At 41.9% G+C, this 21,073-nt stretch overlaps 1 protein-coding gene across 1 annotated transcript in view; it reads left to right on the forward strand.

The window, feature by feature from the left end:
• The window catches only part of eif2ak3 (eukaryotic translation initiation factor 2-alpha kinase 3), a 53,662-nt gene extending 34,379 nt beyond the window's left edge, over positions 1-19,283 (forward strand). The window contains exons 7-18 of the mRNA XM_049596086.1: positions 25-150; positions 2,327-2,449; positions 2,575-2,804; positions 4,903-5,015; positions 7,222-7,344; positions 7,782-7,931; positions 9,524-10,082; positions 10,226-10,399; positions 10,701-10,874; positions 11,161-11,262; positions 11,841-11,903; positions 15,991-19,283. Of these exons, the coding sequence (XP_049452043.1) occupies positions 25-150; positions 2,327-2,449; positions 2,575-2,804; positions 4,903-5,015; positions 7,222-7,344; positions 7,782-7,931; positions 9,524-10,082; positions 10,226-10,399; positions 10,701-10,874; positions 11,161-11,262; positions 11,841-11,903; positions 15,991-16,173 (2,120 nt within the window). The 3' untranslated portion in view covers positions 16,174-19,283. The remainder of the gene's footprint in view (positions 1-24; positions 151-2,326; positions 2,450-2,574; positions 2,805-4,902; positions 5,016-7,221; positions 7,345-7,781; positions 7,932-9,523; positions 10,083-10,225; positions 10,400-10,700; positions 10,875-11,160; positions 11,263-11,840; positions 11,904-15,990) is intronic.
• The last annotated feature ends 1,790 nt before the right edge of the window (positions 19,284-21,073 follow it).

The following is a 21,073-nucleotide window of genomic DNA, read 5'->3' on the forward strand; positions in this document are numbered from 1 at the left end:
AACTCCTGTGCACTTTGTTATCAGGGATGTTCCAGGGACAGCTCTACCTCCAGTCCTCCGTGAGGATCAGTGAAAAGTTCCCTTCCAAAGCTATCGGATCGGAGAAGGACATCATTCCACTGCCAACGGTCAAATGGAAGCCTCTAGTCCGTAAGTCCACACCTGCTCTTTCATCAGGTGCTGTGTCTTATTACTACTGTCACGAGAACTGATACTTCGGTACCAAGTTGTTGCCAAAATGGTGACAGCATCGCAGTACTTGTTTTTCTTCAGCACCGCAGCACTGAGAATTACAGCTGTGATCAGATTCGATCCTGTCCAAGCTTGTCCGGAGTCTGAAACACGGAAGCAGTTCTTTGCCCGAAATCTACTGTAAAAATAGTAATGATAATAGCATTTAAACATTTATGACAAACATAAGTCAACTAAGGTCTTTTCAGTATAGTAACAGACGTATATGATGCGGGATGTGTTCATAAACAGCCACTCTGAGCACCAGAGCACACTCTCGCCCAAACTGGACCATTTGTAAATTCATGGTGCTGTTGGAATACACAGTTCAGATCAGAGCACCAGAGTCTCAGCAGCAGAGTGTAATCCAGAGACAGAGCAGTGAAACATAACCGTGCGTTGATTCATTTAGAAATGCTTTAGAAAAATTGGGAAATGTTGAGAAATTACAGCCTGACCCAGCCTGAAACCCCGCAGGTCGGATTGAGAAATTCCTCTGGAGCTGATGAGCAGCATATTTGCTTACAAGTGTTCTCGTCTGCCGTTAAATGCCAAAGGAAGAAGAAGAACACCGCCCAGCACAGAACAACAACATGTGTACAATCATGATAAGTGCAGCGACAGCTACGCCTCAACCTGTTAAGAAAAGAAAGGTGTTCTTTGAGGCTGGCTAACTTTGTTTATTCTTTGCAATGGGAGCACCGCGTATTTACACTCTGCTACAAACATCAGCAGCGTGACGAAGCGCATAGCAGGCGTTTTTTTATGGTTTCAACTCTGGAGTTTAGTCTTTGAACAGAAATCCTGCACACTGCTTCTGCTCAGCGTCGCAATTTATTAGCTATACGAATGTTTCAGTCGTACAGGACCTTTTGTCAAGAGTGTTCAACTTCATATTTTACAACACTGATCTTAAATGGATACCGCTCCACCCATCTCATGTGCGCAGTCAGCTGTGGGTGTGTTTCTCAATAATCGACAACAACCTGTGCGCCACACGTCACATTACATACCCCATAAAAGAAAGAAATCAAGGAAAACCTAGAAACCTGAGGCTCCTCACACAACAAAGTGTTTTTACAAGATTATTTACAAAAAAATTCTGATCTTGTGAACGAACACATCGGCTGTGCAACTTTCATAAATCGTTCACAGTGTTCAACACTGTGCTCGTATTTAGAGTGGATTATAAATTGGTCTTTTGAGATCCCAGACTCTGTTATAGCACAACATGTCATAGTGTTTCATCATTTAATCCTCTGAGAGACGGAGTTTGCGGATTAAATATCCAGTATACTTCTCCTCAGTGTTCCCACCTCTCTGGCTGAGTAACTTCAGTTCTCCGGATCCTAAATGATGAGATCTCATGTTTGAAGTCATTGACATGTGCTGCTGGGTAATCTCGATAATTTCTCGATAGTTTAAAAATGTTCAACTTTAAAGCACTGTGCTCGTCACTTTTCACCTCGTTGTCCGATCACAGTGGAGGAGGGGCGGGACAAATAACCGACCACAAAGACCAACTGTCACATCTCACACATGCAAGAGTTGAACACAACAACAATGAAGGAGAAAATTCGTTAATATATTGTAGGCTGTATTTTAATAAACATTTCCTCGCCCAGAATATTTCGTCACCCCTCACAGACTAGTACCTTAAGTTCAAGGCAGATCATCACAGATTAATGATAATAAAATGGACATTAACTTTAATAAGGGAGAGTTTGTTTAAGTACATTAGATTTATTGTTTAGTTTTTGTTTCTCACTGTAGTATTGGGTATTAATAATCCTGTAATTTCACTGATGTTATCAACCAATAAATTTCTGGTGTTGTGACGTGCCTACCATAACCAAAGGACCACAGTCTGTGATGGGGGAAAGCAGCGACCGAAGCCTGGCTTCGTGTTATTGCTTTGAACACAAAGTGTGTCGGATATATCTGAATAAATTAGTGGCCTTTGGGCTCATTCGTTGCTCAGAGCGTCGTCGCCATTCCCCTCGATGTACGATGATCTTTGTGATTGTTATTCCAACTCTTTTGATCCCTCGTTCAACTGAGATCAAAGAACTTCTTCATCTCGTCCTTGACACAGATTCCCCGTCTCGGACACCAGCCCTGGTCGGCTCCCATGAATTTGACAAGTGTCTGAATAATGACAAGTTCTCCCATGACGAGTACAGCAACGGAGCCCTGTCCATCCTCCAGTATCCGTACGGTAAGAACCAGATACTGAACATAAAGACCATAATAAAGTCCAGAACACACAGACACGCTGGAGCGAACCTTAGAGCTTAAAACCCACTGAACCCCACTGACAGATTTCTGCTCTTCTCTCCGTAGACAACGGATACTACTTCCCCTACAGCAAGCGTTACCGGGAGAAACGTGAAAGTGCCATAAGCCTGATAAAAGGAAACGGTGCAGGGGGTGACAGCCGCAGGAGGAAGGACCCCGTACTGCTGCTGCCATGGTGGAAGGAGATCCTCGGCACCATCGTCTTCTGCATCGCCGCCACCACCTACATCGTCCGCAAATTCTTCCACCCTCCCGCCCCCGTGGCCTATGTGAGGGTAAGACCGCGGCCTGCAGCAGGAACGACACACGGACAGTGACTGCTGCTGGTTATTTATATCACATGTTAATGTTAGACTCTGCAAACGTGCAGCTTCTGAGACCAGAGCACGGTATAAAAACCAGCTTCCACATATCAGATGATTCTTCGTCACCATGATTCAGAGGCCTGTCATAATAACTGCTTTTATTGGACGACTTTTTTATTAGAATATGAAAACAATATTTAACATATTTTTAAAAAGGTAATTAAACCCGTAAATATATATGTAATAAATATAGATAAAATTATGCAACTTTTATCAGAGTTGCCCCAAAAATACTCAGTTTGAGACTAATAAAAATCTAAACCAAGTGATGCCTCTTGTGACTAAAAGACAAGCTTAGTGAAGCTCCAACAACGCCGCAGCTAGCTCCAGAATCTGTCTGCTGTGCTGCAGTCGGCTCTCGGGGGACGGATGTCCTCGGAGCCGGCAGTTTGCTGGTAGATTTACAGAGCGGAGAATGAAGTTGTTGGAGGGTGAAACTACAGACGACAGACTTTTTAGCTCGTTGCAGGGGCTGGTGAACTAACAACTATCAGGACTGTGTCTTTCAGTTTAGAAGTGCAGCTGCAGGCTACTGGTGAGCTGCACTGTGTCGTTTTTGAAGTGAGGTCAGAGTTTTAATTGGATTTGTGCAAGCGGGCGATGAAGAGATGATGGGAAAAATGGGCTATCACTTTCTGCACCCACATCTTAAGATATTCAGGAAAACCCCGCTGTTTATTCTGGCGTCATTTTGGCTAAAATGTTGGTGACATTTTTATGTTAAAAAAATATATAATAAAAAAAAACACAACGGGCATCATCAAGGTCAGCAAAATGATCAAGGTCACGTCCATATATCATATAAGTCAATAACATTAGTAATGTGACAAGTCTAGACTGCACATTGATCTCCATCAGACTTTCTTTCCTCAAAATGTCACTGAACAAACTTTATTGTCACATTCACGTCCATGAATGTACTTAATTTAATTTGGATAGTTAAAGAGTTAAGTTCAATGTAGTGATGACAGTAGAGCTGTCCAATGAATATTGTTTTTATTCCAGTAATTTCAATTGTTTAAAATTCTATTATTTTGCATTTCTAAACAGTTTTGAAGTTCATGTTAACAAAGTGAAACAGCTCTTACCAGAGTGTTTTCATTGGAAATCAAATGAATGCAAAGAAACTGACTTTGTGATAGTGACTTATAGATTAAGACGACTAGACGGTAAGACATGTCAGCCTGAAGACGCCCCCTTAATATATCATATACTTGTGTGGCGGTGTGTCTGTGTCACTCTGCAGTTACACCTCCTTCTGTGAAGTGCAGAAAAGTTTGACTGATTCAAACACACAGTAAACAAACATTAAACATGGCTTAGTAGAGACAGTTTCAAACACAAATCAGCTTCACTATAACTCGCAGCATTCACAGACAAACACTTGTCTTTATCTGGACACATTTTCCCCACAAATACAACATGCTAACGTTATTAGCACAAGCCTATGGCAAATTACATTGTATAAATTAGCCTAGCAGCTAGCTGAGTTTCTCTTGACTCCTATGAAGCCAGGATAAATCAAACATAGGACTGTAAATGCAGGTCTGCAGTCAGCGCTGGAGTAACTTCTTAGATTTAGTTTGATCCTCAGGTCTGTGGTGACTCGCTCACTCCTAAGAAGTTCTTTGCAGTCTGTGGTGATGTGGTCGCCCGCTGACATCAGTCTGATTAGTCAAAATAGCGACACATGATTAATGTGATTATGTTTGGACCTTAATCACATCATGATTAACGTCTTAACACCGACAGCCCTTATTGACACTGTGACAGACTCTGCTGTCTCTTTAAAGTGAAATAAAAACAGGTGATTCTTCCGTGAAAAACTTCTTTAACATTAGTGCATAGTTTTCACAGGAATGTTTTATCACAGAGGTTCAGTACATGAGACACCTTGTTCAGTCTTTTTCTTAGAAAAACTACCCAGAATGCACCTGGAGTTAATCCTGTTTGTTAACATTTCTGACGTCCTCCCTGTGCCTCTGCTGTCCTCTTCTGTCCCTCACAGCAGCGGAAAGAGTCGGAGACACAGTGCCAGACCGACTGCAAGTTTGACCTTGAGGTTGTGGAATCCAAAGAGCCTGTTGCCATGGAGACCCGCTCCAGTGAATACGTGTCCAGGTGCGTTGTGTAAACACTGAGGCCAAACACGCTTTGTAAACACTGTTGATCATGACTCAGGAGAACTTGAGGACACACTGCTGCTGTGTTATCCTCGAGTCTCACTCTTTCAAGGTGTAGCTACAGATTCGGCACTGTTACCATGGTGACCACTGGTCTTCCTGCCTGCTTGGATAGGACAAGGCAGAGATGGGAGATACGAGTCGAAGTAGTGCATGATTGGATAACTCAGCTGTTTGCCATCAAATGAAAATGACCTTGGCCCCCACAGACCCCCCCCCCCCAGCAGCATCTGCCGCGGGATCGCAGTGTCACTTTACATCACCGTCAGCACATTGTCACAACTTCTGTTCCTCTGGACGTCCCAAATCTGATCAGAGGACATAATTTATGGGCTGTCAGTGACCGCCTGTTGTCTGATCGATGGAGTTTACATGTTTACGTCCTCTAACCCCCCCAACATGAGAGGAATCTGATTAAACTGGTGTTTCTTCTTCCTGTTGTCACCACTCGCACATTCTTTACTTCTGATCCACCCTAAAACGCCAAACACCCGCCCTCCTCCTCCTCGCTCCTCTGAAGCTGCTGCTGCAGTCCGTGCACATTGCTTTCACCGTGTCCTTAAATAAAACCGGTGGCTGCTGCAGCAGCTGAAGCAAACATGAGTCAGGATCATCAGGAGGAGACGGATCAGGAATCACACGTGCCCACACATCGCCGTATACGACGGTCTTCAATCCCCCGAGGAGAACTGAGCAGGGATTCTTTGACGGGGCGGAGAGCGGCGAGTCCCAAACCTGTTGACTGAACCAAACAACCCCCCGTATGACATAGATATACACACACATGATTTATGCACGTTTTATCTTAATTAGTTTTTTCTTCTGTTTTTAATTTGCAGAAATGTAACATGAAACATTTTTAAAAAGTGTAAAAGTTTTTTTAACTCTTTGAAACCCGAACAAACTGACTTGATTTCTTAAAAAAAACAAACAAACAAAAAAAAAACATGGAAAGGACGCAACAAGCAACTTTACAAGAAATGACCCAAAAATCAGGAAATGAAAAATAGTTTACCTGAAAATTAAGTAAGTGAAAAACAAATAAAACGTGATTATACAAATCATAAATATAGTTTTCTTGACATTTCTCCTTTTTTAAAAAGATAATTTTCTAATAAATTTCTCTCTCTTTCTTTTTAATAAACTAATTTTCAGGTTGTTTTCATGTTTGACCAGTTTCTTGTTCTTTTTGAAAGCAATGGAGCTGATTTTATTTTCCAGGTTTCAAAGGTTTAAACGCTTGTTAGAGGCGTCTGAACGCAGGAAGTGAACGAGGATTACGTTAAAGTTGTTTCATAGTTGAACTACTACTACTTTTTTTTTTTTTTTTTTTGCTAAAGATATTTTTTTGGGGCATTTTTAGCCTTTATTTGATAGGACAGACAAGTGTGAAGGGGGGAGAGAGGGAATGACATGCAGCAAAGGGCCACAGGCTGGAGTCGAACCCGGGCCGCTGCGGCAACAGCCTTGTACATGGGGCGCCTGCTCTACCACTAAGCCACCGACACCCCAGTGGTTGAACTCTTTTATAGTGAAGATTTTATTTGTGTCTTTTGGCACCAAAAGGGGAGTAAATAACAACAAAAACAACATAAGCAAAAACCAGAAAATGTCAGTATTGGCTAAATTTTATTTTAAACATCTGTTGTGGCCTAGAATTTCACAATCGGTGTTTCCTACGTACAGTCGAGCCTGTTCACTGAAAACATTCTTAAAGCATCTTCACAACTGTGGACAACAAATTTACGACTGAATTTTGCTACTGAATTGTTGAGTGACACAAAACAAAATTGAGTCTAAATGTTTTATTCTCTTTTAGTTTTACAAACTCTTTATTTAATTAAGTTTATTCAGCAGGAAGTTCAGAGTTGAGTCTCGGCCTCCTGACAGCCGAGTGTTTTTCTGTCAGCACATCATCAGTCTGTATTAATGATACTGTTTCACTGTTTCCTGCCAGCTCAGCAGCTCTCACTGAGGTTTGTGTGGTAATAATCTCTCTCTGTGATCACCTGTTAACTCTTCATAAACCACAGTGAACGTCTGATCTCAGGTCTTTAAACAGTCAGACATGCAGGTGATAACCACAGAGAGCGGAGCGACTCTTCTCTGCTAAATGAACCAACCAGAGTGTCTCCTCTCCGCAGGTACCTGACTGACTTTGAGCCGGTGCAGTGCCTCGGCCGTGGGGGGTTCGGCGTCGTGTTTGAAGCCCGCAACAAAGTGGACGACTGCAACTACGCCATCAAAAGGATCCGTCTGCCCAACAGGTAGCGCCTCTCGCTGGACACAACACACACGTCCTCGCTGGAGGCGATTGGCTCTTCTTTTATCTCTGTCAGACTGACTTGTGTGAGCTGTAGCCGACATGTCTGAACACAGGAAACACACAGAGGGACAAATATTTAGCAATGCGTCTACTGACAGGCATGTACATGTAGACACAGCAGCGCTGCTTTTATTTTTAATGCAGCCCTGTTATTGACCGTGACATCACACAAACTAGTCTGTTAATTATTTTTACGCTCAGTGTTTTTGTGAAACACTTTTTGACCCTTTGTTGTATCGGCAACAGCAAAGTCTCATCAGGAGTTCAGTGTATTAGCGTCTTCAGACCTTGATAATCTGAGACCATCTGCTGATAAAAGACAAAGTGTTTTCTCCTGACTGAATTAAACGCTGAAGCTTTTGCTTCTGTGTGTTACAGAGAGCTGGCTCGTGAGAAGGTGATGCGAGAGGTGAAGGCGCTGGCCAAGCTGGAGCATCCCGGGATTATTCGCTACTTCAACGCCTGGCAGGAGAGCCCCCCCGAGGGCTGGCAGGAGGAGATGGACCAGAGGTGGCTGAAAGACGCCAGGTCAGCTGCAGCTTTTACACCTGTTATACTGTACACGGCCAGTGGTCAGCTGTCCAAGATGGCTGCCATGCTAAGAAATATAATCCACTCAGGAGGAAGATTATTAGGACTTTAATTGTACATTATTACTTATCACTTTACTGGTTAAAATCAGATGTTTAAATGCCAGAGGATGAAAAATGCATTTTCAGATTTGCAGATCAGAGCAAAAATAAGCTCCAGAAAACCTCTCAGAGACCATCATCATCATCATCATCATCATCATCTTCTTCTTTGTCTTTCCAAGCACCAAGCTGTTACACAGTAAATAAAATGAACTCTGATGCCGACCTGACACCAGATGACTTTTCAAGCAGTTCCTCTGTCGCATATAAAATGATAAGTGTTGGAATAAAAGTTTTACCTCAGCTGGTTGGAGCGCCCGCCACGATCTCAGTCGTTTGGTGCAAAGTGGTCATAAAACTCAGTCTGAGCCGTTTTAAACATGTTCAATATTAAACTAGTTTTTGGTGACGTGAACATCAACAGCCAATAGCAGCATCTCTCCAGCAGCAAACCCTGTAGACAGTAAACATGGAGGAGACTCTGGTGAGGAGCGAGAACATGAAGTCTCTGTTCTCTTGTCGTGTGTTAAAGGAGGAGAAACTGGTGGAGCTGTGGCGCGAACAAGAGTCAGAGAATAATTTGTATCTGATTCATCAACCAGCTGATTTTACTGAGACATCTTTTTTTTTATTTGTAATTATTATTATTTCATTTTACATTTTGAAGCATTAATAAACAACATATAACAATCAAACGGCAATATGAAGTAAACAAGACAGTAAACAATAAACAAAGCCAAAATTAAATCGAATAAACAAAGTGCAAAATGACGACAATAATCGATGTAAACAAAATGGACGACATCAGGGATCACATGGTTCGACACATCCTCAATACAATAAGACGACACAGAGGCACAGTCGGTTTGATTTGATGACAAGTTTCCATTTGATTCACAAAGAGCTGCTTTATTTTTTACTTCTCAGTGAACAAGTTATTGTATTCAAGGGGTGCACAGCTGATGATTTCAGAAAACCATAATGGATTAGGAGGGGGACATTTGATTTCGATTTTAAGACAATTCATTTTTTAGCAGTGGTCAGCAAACTTTCTGTGAGCCTTATAGCATGGCTATTTTTAAGACTGGACTTAGTAAGACAACTTTAATCTTGTCTTTGTGGGCATGTAAGGAATTGTAAATATGTCATATTTTCCACCAGGAGCAGGACGGGGAATAATCTCAGAGAGAATCTAGTTGTAGTCTGTGAACAGTGACCCTGACAGATCCCAAACTAAAAACATGAAGTTTAGATGTGAGAGGCTGTCACACTTCAGTCTTTGAAAAGTCTGGTCAGTCTTCTCGTGTATGGTCGGTATAATCGTGGCCGCCTGTTACTTTTGTTTGTCTACTTTCAACTGTTTTAATTTTGTGAACTGTTTTGTCAAAACTATTTTATTAGACACTTGTACAGTTATCCATACTGACGTCATATTTATTTGATTGTATCAAACTTGGCAGCAACATCCCTCCTCTGTCTCTCTTTCAGTACCACCGACTGGCCAATGAGCTTCCTCGACCACATGGAGGCGCTGTCAGTCAAAGTCCCCGTGTCCAGCTCTGTGTCTCCCTCCTCTGGACCTGGAGGAGACGTCCTGGAGGCCTCCGTCGACGCACAGGCTCTGCTCTCCAGCAGCGCCAGTGGTGCTGTGGGTTTCAGCATTGGTGACGGAGACCTGTCCTTCCACCCGCTGCTGGGCCACGACAGCCTGATGTCTGAGAGGGACAGCCAGGCCGACCCCGACGCCTCAGACACCCCCCACTCCTTCGAGCTGTGTCCCCCACGTGGCCCCAGCGACTGCACCTCTTCTTCCTTTGACATCGTGTTCGAGGACTCGGGCTGCGACCGAGACGCCGACGCAGACACGGACTCGGCTTCCGGCGCAGCCAGCCCGAGCACGACGACGGAGAAGAACAGCTCGTCTTCCTCGCGCACCAGACGACAGGAATCTGTCCCGCCCTCCTCTTCCTCTCCCCCTCGGCCAACCTCACTCACACTGGCTCTCCCAGCGACTCCTCCGACTCAGAGAGTTCAGCTGTCGCCAAAGGTCAGTCAGGCGTTTACTCAGTCGGCTGTGATGAGCCTAATGTAAAATAAAGTTTTGCCCCCTTCTCCCTCTGAAATGAATTCTTAGTTTCTAGTGTCGTACATAAGATCGTAATGTTCTGACACGTGTCCTCTCGTCTCCAGGTGTACCTGTACATCCAGATGCAGCTCTGTCGGAAGGAGAACCTGAAGGACTGGATGGCTCAGCGCTGCCTCACGGAGCAGAGGGAGCACAACCAGTGTCTGGATATCTTCGTCCAGATCGCAGAGGCCGTCGACTTCCTGCATAGCAAGGGCCTCATGCACAGGGACCTCAAGGTGAACACACACACACACACAAGACACTTTATTACCATTAAATCTTTGTTAGGTGACTCTCAGGCCGACAGCTGCACACAGATAAAATAAACTAAACTGTACCTCATGTACAGCACGGTGAGGCAGCGGTGTGAAAAAGGGGCTCGTTAACTCAGTGTTAAAATCTCTTTCAGACTCTTCACACATGATCTCTTCCTGCCAATGTGTAAAACCTTTTATTTTATACGGTCTGATAGTGTCGACAGGTTCATGCTTTAATGTTCGGTACATGTTCTCTAACCTGTAACCATCACTCCTTCAGCCCTCCAACATCTTCTTCACGATGGACGACGTGGTGAAGGTGGGAGACTTCGGCCTGGTGACGGCCATGGACCAGGAGGAAGATGAGGACGAGCCGAGCGCTCTGACGCCCGCCCCGCTCCTCACCCGGCACACGGGCCAGGTGGGCACCAAACTGTACATGAGCCCCGAGCAGGTGAGTGAAAAATGAACTTGAAAAACTGTAATGAAACACGCCGCGCTCCCTTCCTGATGTCACACAGGTTCATTAATGTTCTAGGGTGCTCCATATGTCTTTATCGAATTCTAATAAAAATAAGTTGTTTAAAAAAATAGTTCATTTGATTTTCACCAGAACATTAAACATAAACTGTAAAAATAAACTTCATGTCAAAGCTGCTGTACATGTCTCCCACCTCTGAGACTTTATCACTTTAAATCTTCATGTCCTAAATCCTGTCCCGTCCTTTTCGTCCCTGCAGCTCTCTGGAAACTCGTACTCTCACAAAGTGGACATTTACTCTCTGGGTCTGATCCTGTTCGAGCTGCTGTATCCCTTCAGGACGCAGATGGAGAGAGTGAGGGTGAGTCAGCACATACAGCTTTGATTCAGTCCCCAGAAGGGTCGTTAGACGGCGATAAATCACCCTTAAACTCAGCTTTTGTAACTGTTAAACATGATTATTACAGTCAGTTTAGATGGGTTTGTATTTTCCAGTTACACATCAGTTTGTGAAGCATAAAAGAAATCAAACTTCAGTTAAGACAAACGACTGTGAGCAGAGCAACGAACATGAACAGGAGGTAACATTTCCCCTGAACTGATCTGTTAAACATTTAGAAGCAGTTCAAACTCTCGGATCATTTTATAGACTGATCAGATTTAAATCGGTCTGATCTCATGTTTGTCTTCAGTCCGACCCTCGGCTGCTGCAGGAGGACAGACAGCGATGTCCTAATGAGGCCGTGCGTCTTTTATTCAGTTCATTATTCTGTTTTGTGTGAAACTCTGGAGGGAAGCTGTGACACATCCTCACTATTGTCGTGGGTTTAAACGGTGGATTGTCTTCGCCCTCGTGTGTGCGATCGAGCGGGACGCCTTTGTCTCGGGAACAAAGGGACCTGATTAGACGCTCACAGGTGTTTACATCCTTTCTTCCAGACGCTGACAGAGGTGAGAGCGCTGCGCTTCCCTGAGGTCTTCTCCAAAAACAACGTGCAGGAGGTGAGTGGCCGTCTGCTGCCACCTAGTGGCTCCAACTACACACTACACCTGAACTGAGACATCCTGAGAGAGTGAACAAAGAGGGAAACACACAGAGCGGAGACAGTTTACTCTCATCATGTAATCTTTAAATGACCCGTCCACACCAACATGTGACTCCGATCTGATCAGCTGATCTAGTCAGGAAGTGTAGCTGGATTATTTTGCTCTTAAATCAACAGGATATTAATAAAAAATCTAAATATAAATATGTAAATATTATATTAAACTGGGACTGGTTTTACCAGATGACGTCACATCTCTCCTCTCCTGGCGTCTCTCCTTGGACTTCCTGTTCATTTTAGAGTTTATTTAATATTTCAAGGATCACTGTTAAAGCTCGTCTGGCCCCAAACTACACAGCAGAGATGCTGACCTCATATGAGCCTCAGGTAGGGCCCCGCTGATCGCTCCAGAGTCGAGGCTTAAATCTAAAGGTGTCCATGTTTTTGCCGTCAGGACCCCTCAGCTTTGTAACAACCTGCCCGAAGACATAACGCCCGCAGAATCAGTGTCCTTTAAAATCACCTCTTAAAAACCATTTTCTACAGACTTGCTTTTATGTGACGTCGTCCTTTAATTTATGTTTTATTCTGTCTTTGTCCTGCTTATCGTTATTATTATTAATAATAATATTCAGTGTTTACTGCCTTTATTCTTTGTGTTTTATTTTATTTAATTAATTTAGTTTTGATTTAATTTCTTTTCTCACTATCATCTGCCGTCTTTCTAACATGTTTGTGTGTCTGATCCTTTGTTTAATTCTTCTTTAATTTATGTCTGGACTTAGGTCGGCATTATTTTTTGGCTCCTATTATTTTATTGCATCGGAGGTTTCTTGCTTCTGTTTTGCTTTAGTTGTCAAAACACTTTGTAAACTCTGTTTTTAAAGGCAAAGTTATTATTATTATTATTATTATTACTAAAATATAAGTAGCAGCATTTTTTCTGAGACTGTTTTATCAACATGATTTATAAGTATAATTTGTACTAGGGATGCACCGAATATTCGGTAACTGAATATATTCAGCCGAATATTGCAAAAAAACACACATTCGGTATTCGGTGGAATAAGTTAAAAGCAAGGCCGAATAATAGCGGCGTGTTTTGATAACGCAATCAAACAGCGTGCCGTGACGGGCGGATTAAAATGTCGGCAGTGTGGCGATCCGTCCGTCACCGCACTCGCATTTGCAACTAAAAATAGTTTTGAGCGAGCAAAATAGGCTTAAATCATTCAGCACGCTGTGCGAGCAGCCTACAGATTTCAACCAGCAGCAGAAACGAAAGGCGAATCCCACCGATTGTGGGTTGAACGGGGGTCACAGACACAGTAACGTTAATGTATTCCTGTCAAATACGGCGGCCATCGGCTTACCCGGTGACGGAGAAGTCGGCTCCAATAATATCCTCTTCTTGGTGTCATGACTGCCCAGAAGTACCTGAACAGCCGAGCCAGCCGAACACAGGTATGTGACGTGTCAGAGGAGAAACGAGCCGTTCACGGTCCACAAACCTCACCGCACTTTAGGGACTGTTCTTTACTTATGAAGGGACTGTTCTTTACTTGTCAGGGGAGGAGGGTGGCTGGTTGATTTTTATTTTATTTATTTATTTTATTTTGATCCCCCCTATGTTAATCACTTATTGATGCTGTTTTTGAAGTATGAATAAGTCAATAAGTAATTTATTCCATTGAAATATCATTGATGTATTATAGAAAAGTGATTTATCTTTTTATAAATGACAAAAGGCACATCTGCCTCATTTTCGCTGTGGTATCGTGATACTACTCAGAACCATGATACTTTCATTGGTATCATACAGTGGGTCCCAATTTTGGTGCTGTGACAACACTAATCTGGAGGGTTCATCTGCAGAAACGAATGAAAAACTAAACAATGATATTTGCTATTCGGTACTCGGTATTTGATCAAGCGTTTAATATTATTCGGCTTCGGCTTCGGCCGCAGATTTTCATTTTGGTGCATCCCTAATTTGTACCTATAATCCCATTAGAATTTGATTATCCATATGTTCAAATAATATTAAATATTAAATAAAAAATGTATTTAAAAAAAATTATTTACTCAAAACTGCCATTTTTCTATTGAAGAAATTCACATGAGAAAGACAAACAGAGACACAAACATAGAGCGACCTGCCAACACAAACCTACAGCACTGGTGTGGCACGGTTAAATAAAACACTGCAGCTCTGCTACGATAAAGTTAAACAGATTACTTTTATCATAAAGTTCATTAAAGCACCCTTACAACAGAGTTAGTTTGGTGATAATAAAGTGGAATGAAACAGCGTTAAATAGAGAAGCAGAGCACAGGAGGAGTTTCCAGCCGGGGGTCATAATAATAATAACGATTATGAGGACAGAAAAAGAGCTCAGTAATTCTTCATACTGTGCTGGTTTCCTCTGCACGCTGTACGAGATCTTTACAGGTGGACTACAGGATGTTCATTCATTTAACCATCAACTCTAAAATAAAGAAGATAAAATAAATGAAGATAAAAATATTTAAGTAAGAAAACACAACACTAATACCCTGTAAACATATTCAGTAAACAAATTAATTATTCCCTGTCATAAGGAGGAGGAAGTGAACTCTTCTTTCATATAACAGTAAATCAGATGAAGTAAATCTCCATCTCAGGTTTTATTTCTGCGTCAGTCAGAGGTTTACGTTCTGCTTCATGTTGTCTGTGCGGAGTGTGATAAGTTTGTTTACCTTGTTTACCTGTTTACTGTGTAATGAGATTAACATAATCCCAAAGAATAATCTGTGATTCTCCAACACTGGAAATCCCCTCAGCCCCCTCTGTCATCCCAGTATCCCACTGACCGAGACGTGCACTGATCTATTTTAAGATGTCCTGTACTGTGTGTGTGTGTCTGTGTGTCTGTGTGTGTGTGTGTGAGTGTGTGTGTCTGTGTGTGTGTGTGAGAGAGAGAGAGAGAGAGAGAGAGAGAGAGAGAGAGAGAGAGAGAATGTGCTTCTGTGTTTTATGTGAGCCTACAGTACATGAGTGTGTGACAGGGCTGGGTGAATATGTCCTCTAAATAATATCACAGTATTTTAAGATCATTTCATTATGGACAATATAAATCTGAATATTTTGAAATCTCCTCTAAACTACTGTAGAACACTGAAATACTAAACAACCTTCTCTTACTATAAATTAAACAAAGTACTCTTAGAATAAAGTAATAGTAAAGTACTGTTACAACGAAGTCGAATAAAGTACTAATATAATAAAGTTAAAGTGATGTTACAATAAAGTTTTATTAAAAAGAATTAGATAATGTACTTTTACAATAAAGTTAAATAAAATGACGTCTTAATAAAGTTAATTAATGAATTGTTACAATAGTTAAATAAAGTTTGTTATAATGACTTTAAATAAAGTTTTTTTTAAATTAAGTTAAAGAAAATTTTGTTATAATAAAGTTTTGTTACAAAAAGTTAAATAAAGTTTGTCAAAATAAAGTAAAATAAATTTTGTTAGAATGACAAAGTTTCTTTCAAAAAAGTTGAATTTAGTTTTGTTTTAGTGAAATCGGAACCACTGGTGCTTTTATTTTGAAGCACCCGGCTTATCTCAGGCAGGAAGTGTACATGTTTAAAGCTTCTGGTCAACAGTTAGCAGGAAGTTAAACCATCACAGTGATGAGGATTTATTCACAGCGAGCAGGAGAAGAACAAACAGCTCTACAGGTCACAGATGAGTAATCTGTTGCTCCGTGGTCGAAAAATGGAACTAAACGGTCGCAATCTGCTGATACAAAAACACACCTCACATGCTCACACACTTTAACGTCCAGGAGACTTGTGTGAGAGCGCCGAAACACCAAAGCAATGCATCGAGTATAATCGATTATATTGTCCACTCCTAACTTTTGTTTGTCAGAATGTTTTATGTTGTGTTTTATCTGAGTGTAATTTAGCACTAATGTCGCACTGTTTGCTGGTTCTGCTGGATTAGCCGTAGCATCTCTGTAACATGACTCTGTGTTTCCTGTGTGTGTGTGCAGCTGAGCATGGTGCGCAGCATGTTGTCCTGGAGCCCCGCCGAGCGCCCCGAGGCCGCTGACATCACAGGGACTCCTCTCTTCCAGGAGCTGGAGCTGCCGTGCCGACTGGCCATGAGGCAGCGCTCCCGCACCTACAGCGCCTCGTCCATGGGCCGCCCCTCACGCCAGACATCGACTACCTGAAAGTCCCGTGACGCAATATGTAACCCCGCCCCCTCAACCCCTGCTGTTTCCCTTTCAGCCCCCGCCTGCTGTCGCACACTGCCTCAGACTCTGAACGCCGAGTACCACAGGAAGTTACCTCGGTGGCTTCAGAGCAGCGAGATAACGTCCTGTTCCTATTACTCACACACATGCCGTTATGTCTCCGCACACCGACATGCTGCCCTCCTCCCGATTTTAATCCCACCTACAGGTGAAAGAAGATTTTAAAGCAGCAGCTGATCTGTAACGTTCTGACCCGACTGGACTCAAGTTGACCAACAAATAATTCTTAGGGAAGCAGACGGGCCGCGTCCATCAGCTCAGTGTCGACTAACCATTGATCAGCTCATTGATCCTGAAATGTTAACGTGATGAAATAATCCTCCTCACTCTGAGGTCATTAATGAACACGCTGAGAATTATAAAACGTGCGATCTGACTCCAGTCTGGTCCGAACGCGCTGCTCGCTCCCAACATTCAGCCAGTGTTGACCCACCCACGCCACACCTCAGGTATCAAACCAAGAGGACGATCCAAAGGGGCCTTTGATCATCTATCTACTGGTGACCAGTCTGATCACTGGTACGAGCACTAAGCGGTGTTCTGACACCTGATATGCCTGATTTGGGAGACCAAAAAAGACCCTCTCTTTTTTCCTACGTGGTTTTTTTTTTGTTTGTTTTTTTAAGAGAAGGTGATGTGTGTCGCAGAGAAGAGTTTATGAATCAGATCAGATATGATTTGCCTTTAGAAGGAGGCGTGCGGCGCCTCTGGATGAATGAATGATGCTGAGCCTCTGTCTTTCTGCCTGTACCTGATAGGAAGGTGAAGGGGTGAGTGTGAGTCTATGATCTTAAAGCCAGTACCTGGAAGCAGTTTTTTTTAGTGTGTAAATTTCCACGATGACTCTGAGGTGCTCAATCATTTCTCCAACACCTCCTCTTTAATCTGTGTAAATACCTGAAGGGAAAATGTGTTTATATCTTTTTTCTTTGTGAATCAGAAGACGTGTGGGACTGATGTGTACATACTGTAAGGCTCCGGTGCTTGTAAATGGCTTTTCATAAGGAAACTGTAAGATAGTGTGAAATATACCGTGGGAGAGGAACAAATACGTACAGAGGTGTGACACTGACACGCCAGGAAAATAAAAAACATGTCAGCATCAGGTGATAACGTGAAAAGTTTCCTGATAAAACAAAATGTTTGTCACGTTTTTACAACATGTTTTTAATGTTTTAAAAAGAAAAGTTTCACAAAAGATAAAATATATTGTAGTACATTGATAGTACAAGAAGTTTCTTATTTTACAAGTTTTTATTACAATTGAAAAGTTTCTTGTTATGACATGGAATTTCTTGTAAAAACATGAAAATATCTTGATACAATTGAAAAGTTTTCTGTTAAAACATGAAAATTTCTTGATATAATTGAAAATTTCTTGATATAATTGAAAATATCTTGATATAATTGAAAATATCTTGATATAATTGAAAAGTTTTCTGTTATAACATGAAAATATCTTGATATAATTGAAAATATCTTGATATAATTGAAAAGTTTCCTAGTATAACATGAACATATCCTGTAAAAACAGGACAACATCTCATTATAATGAGGAGCTTTTCCTGTTGTTACCTGATGCTGATGTTTTCGGTTGTTTTCCTGGCGTGGCGTCGGTACACTTCCTGTAGCGAGGAGACGATCTCTGCCATTAACGCATAGCTGAATGTGACAGTGTGACCTCCAGAGACCGATGATGGTGCGTCACCTCTTTGATTCTCAGTGTTTTGCTTTTTGGAGGGAAAGGGTTCACCCTGCGCTGAGCACCAGAGCTGAACCCGCCGGACCAGAGTGCCATTTGAACGTCAGTTAAGTGTACTTTTCTGTAACTGATAACTCACCTCACATTTATCCAAAATCGTGCTCCCATGATCCTCCGACCCCGCCCGGCTGGCGTTCCCGGTGAAGCACGACACACACTGAGGTCCTCCGGTGATAAGGAGAAATAGCATTTAGCCAGGAGGATGATGATGTTTCATCCCCTCGACGGTGTCTGCTGGGGACCTGGACCTGATGTTGGTCATGTGATCCACACGAGCATTGTTTTATGTACATAAGAAGTGCTGGGAGAGTCACATGACCCGTTTGTAACTTCACACACACACACAAACTGCTAATTGTAACGTGCTTTCGATGATTGTACTTTTCTAAGGATCTTCTCTTTTTTTATTTTACTAAACGCAGTTTTTGATTCTTCAGGGTTTTTTGATCACTGTAAAGTCTCGACTGTGTCTCACACAGGAAGTCAAACTGATGTTCGTCCGTCCGTCCTCTCAGCTCACTGAAGACGAGTCATTCATGTTGTAAAATTATCTCCTCAGAGTTTAAATCAGACTGAACTCCACCGTAACAGGTGGAAACAGGAAGTTAAGTTCCATTATGGCGTTTAGGGGGAATGTGAAAACTGGAGCTGCAAATTCAGTTGAAAGTTTGTGAACTACAGTTCGTGGGTTCTGTTACTGACGTGTTGACAACATTTGGAAAATCAATGTTTTACATAATCACCTGAATTATCTGAACAATTTATCTGGAACATTTGCTAAAAGTCCTTTGAGAATGTTTGTGGAGGATTTTCAGCAGGAAAGAAGTAAACTTTCACACCTTAAATCACCTCCAGTAGCTCGTCAGCCTTCTACCTTTAAGTCAGCATCATCGACACTTGTTGTGTTTTCTCCTCCAGATTCTCTTCTTCTCTCTCAAACCAAGAAAATGTGATGATTCTGTAGGTCTTTTGTTGACTTGTGTTCCTCCTCCTCCTCCTGACCACAGTTCAGTTGAAAATCAGACCCACGTTGTGAACCTCTGACGATCTGTCTGGATGTGTATTCGCCTGTTTTGTGCACACACCCTGTTTTCTGTCCATGTTCCACTGTAAATATGTTTATTTGCTTTATTTATGTTCGATGCCGTGATCAATCCGTTTGGGTTGGTGTTATTTTGAATGCGCTTCATGCGATGGAGCGCGTTGGAATACGATGACTTCTTACAAGTCTAAATTTAATAAACTGTTCTATACCGTTTGTACAGTTTGGTGTCCTTGGTGTCAAGTCTGTGGGGGCGGGGCCGGGATCACAACAGCCAGAGTTAAAGGGACAGTTCACCACAAAATCAAAAATACATACTATTATTCCTCTGAGCTATAGAGCTGTTTATCAGTCTGATAGTTTTGGTGTGAGTTACAGAGTGTTGGTGATAACGGCCGTAGAGATGTCTGCCTTCTCTCCAGTATGATGGAACTAGAGGACACTCAGCATGTGGTGCTTAAAATGCCCAAAAAAAAAATACATTTGAAAAACTCAACATCAACGTCTCTTACTCAAGATAATCCAGACCTTGTTATGTAGGAACTATTTTCTTTCTACCGACCTTCAGCCCACAGAAGGAGGCGTACATCTACTCACGGATGAGAGCCTCGTGTGTGACAGCATGAGATGTAAACATTAACGATGTCCTCCTCAGCTGAGCTGTAACGTTAGCTAGCGCAGTGTCGGGGAGTAACAAGGTATCAGGGCTGTACCCGACTAAATCAGATTCTGCCATGTAATATGAATATTTGACCATTCATTTTTATTTTTTCCGTGTAAAGTTTTTAGGTGATGTTATCTCAGAGGCTGACGGTGCAGAGTTTCTCCTCCTCTGTGTCTGCAGCTGTCTGTACCAAAGAGTAGCGTGAAGATCAAGAGCGCTCACTCTGCAGCAAAATCTGGGGACCAAAACGTCTCAAGGAGTTCACTGCACAGCACACTGACAAATAAAAAAACTAACTGCTCGACTTGAAGTTATTTTAGTTGACTGATGATTCAGATCTCTGACTTTCAGGGCAGCCCCACTAGTTACCTAATTAGATTACAAAATAAATGTGAATGTAATCCACTACAGTTGTTAAAAAAAGGTAATTAAACTACAGCTGCTCATCAAAGAGTTGATAATTACAAAGACATTCAGATATATTTTGGGGGATAAAAAGCTTCCATGTAAAATATGAACTTTCATATTCTTCATTTTACTGAAGAAGTCTTAATAAAAGTTTGACAGTAATCTGTGTTGAGTTCTGTTGTTCACACCGCCTGGTTTACTTTGATTACATTTATGTTTTTTGGAGTTTTCAGTTTTATTTCCCAGTTTAAAACGCCTGTTGGAAAGTTTTTTAAAAAGGCATCAAATGTAATAAGTTACATTACTCTGATGAAGTTATTAAAATAGTTACATTACTTACTACATTGAACACATGTAATCTGTAAACCTGTTACATTTCAGAGGTGACCTTCCCTTCCTTCCGTTTCCTTCTGCACAGTGATACAGTTGGTGGGTGTGGTTCATTATAATTGGATGTAATTCATTATAATATAAATATACCGGTAACTGTAATCAGCTACAGTTGTTTAAAAAATATACAAAAAGATATTTATACTATATTACATTTTATTTAGATATTTTGATTCATGTACAGTTCAGCCATATAATGTGTGACAGTCCGTAGAGGAGAGCTCACCTGCTCTGTAAATACTTAACATGTAGTGAAGGCTCTTTACACTCACACAGGTGTTTAAGTTGTTCCGGTTAGTTTGAGCTCTGCTGGACACCGTCCATACACACCGACACACCTGACCAGGGCAATAATTGAAGTCACCTGTGTGAGTGATCAAGAGGGATGAAGGAGATTTAGAATAAAGGAAGTTCATCACTACATCCACTTTATTTTATCAACAGTCAAAGACTTGACTCTTTTCTAAATTGGCTTTATTGGCTTTTTCAGAAGCTTTCAATATATCAATATATATCGTCATCATCAGCACTAGTATTTTGTGCTCTCGCC

The sequence above is a fragment of the Epinephelus fuscoguttatus genome, linkage group LG14 (genome assembly GCF_011397635.1).
Source record: "Epinephelus fuscoguttatus linkage group LG14, E.fuscoguttatus.final_Chr_v1".
Lineage (NCBI taxonomy): Eukaryota > Metazoa > Chordata > Actinopteri > Perciformes > Serranidae > Epinephelus > Epinephelus fuscoguttatus.